The sequence below is a fragment of the Neophocaena asiaeorientalis genome, unplaced genomic scaffold (genome assembly GCF_003031525.2).
Source record: "Neophocaena asiaeorientalis asiaeorientalis breed wild unplaced genomic scaffold, Neophocaena_asiaeorientalis_V1.1 scaffold120, whole genome shotgun sequence".
Classification (NCBI taxonomy): domain Eukaryota; kingdom Metazoa; phylum Chordata; class Mammalia; order Artiodactyla; family Phocoenidae; genus Neophocaena; species Neophocaena asiaeorientalis.
Genome location: NW_020185322.1, coordinates 635,494 through 644,064, shown reverse-complemented (window position 1 = coordinate 644,064; position 8,571 = coordinate 635,494). Strand labels below are relative to the sequence as shown.

Below are 8,571 nucleotides of genomic sequence, written 5' to 3'. Positions count from 1 at the left end.
TCCCCGCCTCCCCCCTCCAGGTTAGTGAACCATGATAGGATGAAAACAAGCAAAAAATGTTGGATTTTCCTTTCTCTTCTCTTCTCTTTTGTGTTTTTCTAACTTTCCTCAGTACATATGGAGTTCAAAATGTGTGGCTCCTTGGACCATGGAGAATTAGACCAGAGGGAGAAATGATGTCACTGTCATTTTCATAGGAGCATGTGTAGTCAATAGGATGCCCGTCCTTTGGGTCCTGATGTTCTCTCCAGCCTGGGGGTTTGGAATGGGGCCTACTTGGCACGATTTTTTTGCATGAATTAACTTTAAAATGTTTTCCTGGCTCTTTCTAGGGTTTTCTTGCTTGGCTGTCAGTTACCATGCAGGCAGAAGTCTGCCTCAGTGCCCATATGCTGTTTTCCCATTCAACTTTTCTCTCCCTCTCTCTGCCTGGGCCCACTTCCCTCTATCCACCTCTTCTGTCCATTATTGTAGATTATGGAGACTTTAGAGAAGATTACCACCTAAACCATTTACCCTCTGTACATAGATATACCAGACAGCGCTTACTTTGGGCCTGGTAGATAAGTGATTAAAATTAAGAGAGGGGCTTCCCTGGTGGCACAGTGGTTGGGAGTCTGCCTGCCAATTCAGGGGACGCGGGTTCGTGCCCCGGTCCGGGAGGATCCCATGTGCCGTGGGGCGGCTGGGCCCGTGAGCCATGGCCGCTGGGCCTGCGCGTCCGGAGCCTGTGCTCCGCAACAGGAGAGGCCACAGCAGTGAGAGGCCCACGTACCAAAAAAAAAAAAAAAATTGAGAGGTTCTTTTCATCACAGAGTTGCTTTCAGTGATATTATTCTTTTGAATTATGCATATTTTAGAAAGGATTGCTGTTTGCGGGTGGACATTGCTCATGTTTGAAGGTCCTCTTGGCCATGTTTTGGAGAGACCGAGTACTGACCTACAGGTATTTCGCTATGCAAGGTTAACAGAACCTTGGTTTTCATTTGCTTGTAGCTGAGATGCCCCACCTCTTTTCTCTGTCCACTTTCTTCCCCCTTCTGATGATACCAGCAGATGTAGGCTGATGCAAGGCTCTTCCTAATTGTAATTTCTGGACTCCTAACTGTTCCTTCTGCTTCTGAATATCTCTGCCTCTGGTTCCCTTTGACCCGCTGGGATATCATCTGTCAGGATGTGTATAACCAAGTATCCTGAGAGCTTCCAGTAGATTTCAGGATAGTAGAACATATCTCTGCCCCACTCCCCTCAGAAGTGGATATCATATTGTTAGTTATGAAATTTAATGCTTTAGGTGTGGTAATTCTATGCAAATGACTGAATTTATGTGAACTGTTCGGTATTCTCATAGCTACTAGTTAATATGAAGTTATAAGTGCTTGAACAGGGTCTTGGGAGTTAGAATCTTGGCAATTCCAGTTACTAGTTGTATGACCTTGGAATACTTTCTTAGCCTCTTGGGGGTCTTAGTTTTCCTCTTTTAAAAATAGGGAGAATGATAGCTACTTTGTAGGATTGCTGTATTAAATGAAATCCTTAAAAATGCTTAGTATAGTTTTGACACAGACTTAACACTCAGTAAATGGTATGTACAAAACAGCTATGTAAGTGGGGCCTAAAGAAAGTTATAAAATTAGTTCACTAGGTTTAGATGTGTTACATACCAGGGGACTAAGGAAATTGCACTTATCACAAAAAAGTCACAGTTGAAATATTTGAGAAAACAATATAAGAGATGTCGGCAAATTTTCCAAATACGAAAAAGGTAGGCTGTGAGATGTATAAACAGGGAAGTTTGGCTCCAATGCACAGCAAAGTTCTGGAACAGTAAATTAAGCATATGGTTTATAATCATTTAGTAAAGACTGTAGTAGTTGCTAGAAGTCACCATGGGTTTACTAAGAACAAAACTTCCCAAACATTCCATTTCCCTTTCAAATAGTATTCTGTGCTGTGTAAAAGTGAGGAATGCCATTTCAGCCGAGAATCTAATTGTCTACTTATGGTTAGTTCAGTAAAATGTGGGCTAAGACTGCTGGGTTTGTAACTCAGCAGCCATTGAAGCCAGCTGATTAATGTCTTGGTTTTCTTGATGGGGTCTCTGGTGGAATACCATGGAGTTCTGGCATGTAACTCTCTCACTTAAGACTTTAACTAGGAATTTGGATGAAGACATACGGTATGAATGTGTACCAACAAAATATGCACGTGGCCCAAAGTGGAGAGGGGTAGTAACTATAATGGAAGAGAGAATCGAAATTCAGACTGTTTCTGATCATTTGAAGCATTGCATGGAACCCAAAAGATTGGGTTGAATGAAGCTAAAACGAAGACGTTAAGCTCAAAAGGTCAAGCCTGAATAAGAAAGGAGATCTTGTTTGGCAGAAGTTCAGGTAAAAATGATCTGGTCATTTAATTGACCCTAAACTTTATATTCTTCCATTCATCCATCCAGTCATTCATTAATTCACTCTAACATGTATTGAAAGTACTACCTGCCATGCCCTTTTCTTAGCACTGGGGAGACAGTAGTGAACAAAATAGTCAAAAATCCCTACCCCCATGGAGCTTATCTTCTTTATATGCCAGCAGCTGTGTAGCTGCCTTAAAAAAGTGAACCTCATGTTAGACTTTAATATCCAGCTCATGATGGTTAATAGTTCTACTCTGTTATTTAATATGTTGTTCTTGGTGCTGTATCTTACACTGGGATCGTTACTTTCAGTTCTGAATGCTCTAGTCTGGACAAACAAGAGTGACAATAACATGATGGTAGGAATATAAACCATGTTGAAGGGAAATTGGTCGATGATAGGAAGAGTAAACTAAGTAGGGAAATTATATCCCTCAAATATTTGCAAGATACATGAGACGAGTTTACATGATATGTAAGCTTGTTATGCGTGGCTCCCAGGAGTCAATACTAATTATGACGAGGATGATTTCTGGTAAACAGAAGAAAGATGGAGCTCCGTGAGGGCTGAGATGTCGCTGCTGTGATTCCTAGTCATGTGCCTGATACATGGTGGGCGCCCAGAGATGTGTGGATGGATATTCACATGGCATTTTGTGAAGATAGCCTAGGTACTGAAATAATGTAAAAAATTTAAGTTCAGTTTTTGTATATCTTTTTGTGGTACATGGGCCTCTCACTGTTGTGGCCTCCTCCGTTGTGGAGCACAGGCTCCGGACGCGCAGGCTCAGCGGCCATGGTTCACGGGGCCTACCCGCTCCGCAGCAAGTGGGATCTTCCCGGAGTGGGGCACGAACCTGTGTCTCCTGCATCGGCAGGCGGACTCTCAACCACTGTGCCACCAGGGAAGCCCTAAGTTCAGTTTTTGTACATCTTAAGGAATCTGAGGGGGAATAAAGTACCTGAGAACAGCTCTGAGGGATCAGGATGTTTTCTTCATTCGCGTTCTAACATTTACAAGTGAATTAAACCACTTTTCTTAAGAGACATTTAAGAGGCCACTTTAAGATTTCTTTGAAATTTCTAATATGCTTATTCACACATTACCCAACCCAGCTCAACCTCCATCACTTTTTGAGGGCTTCACCATAATTCTGACCCAGGGCCTTGCTTTCTCTGAATTTAACAATTCTGCAGAGCGTAACGTTTAATTCCTCCCTAATTGCTTCATGGGTCTCCCCATCAGGGTGATAAGATTTTGGAAGGAAAAACCTTATTTTATAGTTTTCTTGTATCAGACACAGAGCAGAAAGTCAGGAAATGATGATTGCTTGCTGGCTTGATTCATCCGCTAAGAAGGAGAGTCAGTAGCAATAGCATTTCAGCCACTGTAAGAACTCATGTAAGACATAACGGTTAAATAGACTTTAATTTCTCTAGCCCCTGCATACAAAGAAGGGATTTATGTTCTTAATTTATTAGAGTCTCCTGCGTTGGCCAGGCATGTGCTTTGTACATAGTTGATTCTCTGTATATAGTTGAATATTAATGGCTGTAGTCCAGGGCTCAAATTGTCTTCTTGGCTGAACCTCTGAGGGGAGCTGGGACTCCAGGTACAAACCCCTAAGCCCAGTTTGGAGGCTCATTGACTGTGATTCATGTACTTGGGTGGCCGGATCTAGGACCCAGTTACATTTGAATTTCAGATAAACAACAATGCAATGTTTGGGACACACTTATATTTAAAAAGTATTCATTGTTTATCTACAATCAAACGTTAACTGGGTGCCCTGTATTTTATCTGGCAACTCTCCATATAAACCCCATTCTTTTCGTGTTCCCATGAATCTAAGCTGCTAATTAACCCCTAAATTAACTTCACTGAAAGAAAATATTCGTGCCCATGTGATTGATTCCAATGGCAACTTTTTTTAATTGAAAAGAGGGAAAATCTATGCGCTGTATACTGTTTTTGTCATATTCTTTCAGGTGTGTCCAATAATGATACTTCCACAGACACCTAGGGTCTCAGCAGTTCCAGATTAATCTCTCATGGTTTCCTTGGTGGCATAGTTTAGCTGGTTCACATGATATGTTGCTGATGTTATTTTGCTCAGACATCACAGAAACCATTGCTAACAAATGATCAGGTTCTCCACGTTAGAAGCGGGTGAAATGTGAATTTGGGATACTCTGTCTTCTCACTTCCTACACATCAACTGCATTGGCTAATAAGAACCGCAGCAGTTGAAGCAAAACATTACCTCTCCTGGTTAATTCTTTTGTTCTCTTCTTTCATCTGCTCAAAGGGAAGATAATATTCCTTATAAACTTCTTTTGAGGGGAAGACAGCTCACACTTAGGAAAGTTGCATCCATTTTCCCTAAATAAATAATGACTTGCCGTTTAGGAACAAAAGCCTTAAATATCATTTATTCACTCAGCAAACATTTATCAAGCAGCTCTATGCTAGGTACTAAGTGGAAACAGAATGAGTAAGATGTAGTCCCTGCTTTCAAGGGTTCACAGGAATCTGCCCGTTCAGTGCTTGCTTTTAAATGGCTCAGCAGTCATTTCAGAGAAAAAGTGTGTAGTAAGAGCTAACTAGCTCATAATGAAAGGATTCTTCTCTCAAATGCTTTCAGCAAATACCAAACCTTACATTCCGAGCAGAGGCTGTTCCTAATCGGTATTTCGAGGGGCTAGACTTGGACTGGTTCCTTCTCCCTTCGTTCAGTCGTTAGGACTTTGCTGCTCCCAGTGTGGCCCGCAGACCAGCAGCATCAGCATCTCCTGGGAGCTTGTTAGCAATGCAGACTCTCGGGCCCTGTCCTGGACCCACTGAATCAGAGTGTGCAGTGGAACCAGGACCCCGGGTGATTCATGTGCGCCCTGAGGTTTGAGAAGCCCTGGTTTGATACAGAATTTCTCCAGCTCCACTTTGTGTGGGATGATCATCTGAGGACCTTGTTGAGGCAGATTCCTGGGCCCCAGCCTCAGGGATTCTGATTCTGTATGACGGGGCCCAGCCTGAGAATTTCCATTTCTCACAATCTCTCAGGAGATGCTGGTGTCGCCTGTTTGGGAAGCACTCTTGGGGTAGCACCAGTCTAGCTCGCTCGGGGTGTTGAGCTGACCTATGTTGGTGATGGTGACTAGAGCCCCAGTGAGGAGCTCAGTGTGGTTTTCCATTGCTTACGCTGGAGTCAGGAACATGAGGACGAAACTGTTCCCTGGACCATCTAGCCTGTTGTGGGGATGGATTTGCATACAGTGGACTATTCAGGCCAGTCTGTTCTGGCCGTTGTGAGACTACAGAAGAGGGAGCGATTAAATTCTCCTTGGGGGCTCAGCCATTTGAGTTGGGCCCTGCAGGATAATAGGATTTTGGCCCATTCCTGGGATTCATATGAATAAATGCCAGGAGAGTGGGATATACATGAAGCAGTGAGAGTTAATCCAGTATTGCTACATTGTAAGATATAGAGCCTCCAGAAAGAAGAAGAGCAGAGAGCATGGGAGGTGGGTCTGGGAAAAAGTTTGGGGACAAGATGGAGAGGTGTCTTAAAAATGTCACCTTAAGGAGTTTCGATTCTGTCTTAGAACTTTTTGCTATAATGACATGTTTTTTTTTAAAAATAAGTTTGCATGTCTCGTACTTACTATTCTGTGTGTGTGCTTTTTTTTTTTCTTTCAGGATTAAGCATGAAAACATTGTGGCCCTGGAAGACATCTATGAAAGCCCAAATCACTTGTACTTGGTCATGCAACTGTAAGTACCTGATTTAATTGATGAGTGCAGACCAGGGGTTGCAAACTCAAATGCCTAAAGGGCCAGGAGGTAAAATAAATTAATGGAGTGGGCCAGGCAAGACAGCAGGGAGTGGTGGGAACTGTAGGGCAGTGGGCAAGAATGTGTCCGTGTAAGAACAGTGGTCTTTAGACCTCACTTGGTCTCATCTGCGGCTGCTGGATCAGACCGAAAATCTGGAGTCCTCATAATGGAATCCAATGCTACTGTTGCAGGGTTGCTCTATTTAGGATGATGTCTCTTTTGCTTTTTTAATGTGCAAGGTCCAAATGTTGCTTCCTGAAAGCACTTCAGTGGGCCCACTGTGAATACACTCTGCTCCTGTCTCCAGGAGAAACTCCCACCCTTGTCTTCATTTCTAGGGAGGCTGGGGGATGGCAGCAGATGGTAGCTGTGTGTTCTGTCCCTTCCCTTCTCTTCTGCTGGCAGATAAATGCACATGTGATTCATGCCAAACATACGAGACGTATAATTGGAGTTGGACTATGCCATTACCATAGTCCCCCTTTAGAATATTTCTGCATTCCAGTAACTCTGGAGCTTACCAGAAGGTGGAAGAAATAAGAAAGCCAAATATCTAGGTAGAGGCTATACTTGAACAGATGTTTTTTTGTTTTTTGGTTTTTTTATGTGAGGTGAAATGAGCCTGCCCACATACACAAATGCTTTATTCTAAGTGATGTAACTCGTAGGAGTATTCCAGGACTAAACTTGTTATAATTAAGTGACGGAAACTGTATCAGAGTGCTACATGTTCACCACGACTTGAGTAAATTCTGGAACGCTGTGTTACTGAGCTTAATGACCAAAGAGGATTTTTGCTGAAGGTCAGAATATATACTTAAATTTCATTATTTATTAATGATTTTCAGACTTTGAATTTCCAAAGGTATTTAGAAGATTTGAGGGTCAGGCTAACAATTTCTTTTTCATCGATTTTCCTTTTTCTTATGAATGTTTAAACAACACATTAACTTGGAATCATGTTAGGATGCAAATAAGTTTTCATCATTGCATTTATTTAATCTTTCATTATTTTTAAAGTATTTTTAGTAGATTACGACACTTTTGTATAAACACTTATAAAAGTGTCAAGTTGGAAGCATGTGGGCAGTTTTTCTCTGACAAATGACAGTCCTAGGTGATGACCAGCAGTTTTACAGGTTTGTGTGTCGTTGTCTGCCGTTAGGCAGTGACTGGTGACTCCGTGTTAATTTTCAGTATCCTAAGTGCGATCTTTCCTAGTTCCTTGCTATTCTGTTTGTTTTATGATTCACCACATTTGTAGTTCCCCCCAGATCTGATATCCTTCCTAGAAACTCATGTGACTTTCTTTTATGCAGAATCAACTCTTAAAGAAGCAGGTGAATCACTTTTCCATCAAATATTGACTGCCCAATAGGAAAAACGGAACATTCTGGGGACAAGAAAAAGCCCCACAAAATGTCTGTAGTACCTTTAAATGTGTGCTTTTTTATTGGCGATGCAAAAAGCAAGATATTAATACTTGAATGCAAAGCTATATGCATTCACTTGCTTTAAGTTCTCTGTTTATGAAACCATCACTAAATAAGAGGAAACACCCCAAATATGTACGTCTCAGCTCTGCCTCTTACTGGCTGGGTGAACTTTAGCAAAGTAACTGGGCCTTTCTACTTTCTCTGTGGAATTATTTTATCAGTTTGTCTCTGCAGATGGTCTTTAATTTTATGAGATAAAGTTCAAGTACATTTGAATTCTACCTTTCTAAGCAACTTGATTGTATACTTATGAGCAGTAGTGTATATAAAGAGAGGTTGACAGGAGAGCATGAAAGTGTCCAGAATGGAATGAACTTTAGAACATTTCTCTTACTATTTTATTGTTTTCAGTGTGTAAGTCTTCCATATCTTTGTTGAATTTATTCTGAAATTTTTTTTTGATCTTGTTGTAAATGGGTTTTTACTTCATTTTTCCAGTGACTTGCTTCTGTTGTAAAAATACAGTTGATTTTTGTACATTAACTTACAATCTTGCTAAATTCACTTATTGTTTGTAGTAGTTGTTTTGTGGATTTCTTAGCATTTTCTATCTAAACAATCATGTCATCTGCAATTTACGTTGATTCTGGTTGGTCCCCAAAGGAATTCTATTTGGTAAAACACTGATAGTTTAGTTCTAAATATTAAGTGTATTTGAATGTCGTAATTATAATCCTTTAAAATGTTTTATGTCAGATGTTTTGAAAATTCAAATTGACCTCCCTCTTATTCCTTCCTCTCCTCCATTCGTTATCTTAATCAGTGAGATTTTTAAAAAAGCAATGGCAAAAAAGAAAGAAAGGGAGGGAGGGAGGGAATGAAAAAAG

The 8,571-nt window shown here is 41.1% G+C and overlaps 1 protein-coding gene across 1 annotated transcript in view; it reads left to right on the top strand.

Moving 5' to 3' along the window:
- CAMK1D (calcium/calmodulin dependent protein kinase ID) overlaps nt 1-8,571 on the top strand; it is a 406,078-nt gene that overhangs the window by 246,024 nt on the left and 151,483 nt on the right. Inside the window, exon 3 of the mRNA XM_024734155.1 lies at nt 6,111-6,185. Coding sequence (XP_024589923.1) covers nt 6,111-6,185 — 75 coding nt within the window. The remainder of the gene's footprint in view (nt 1-6,110; nt 6,186-8,571) is intronic.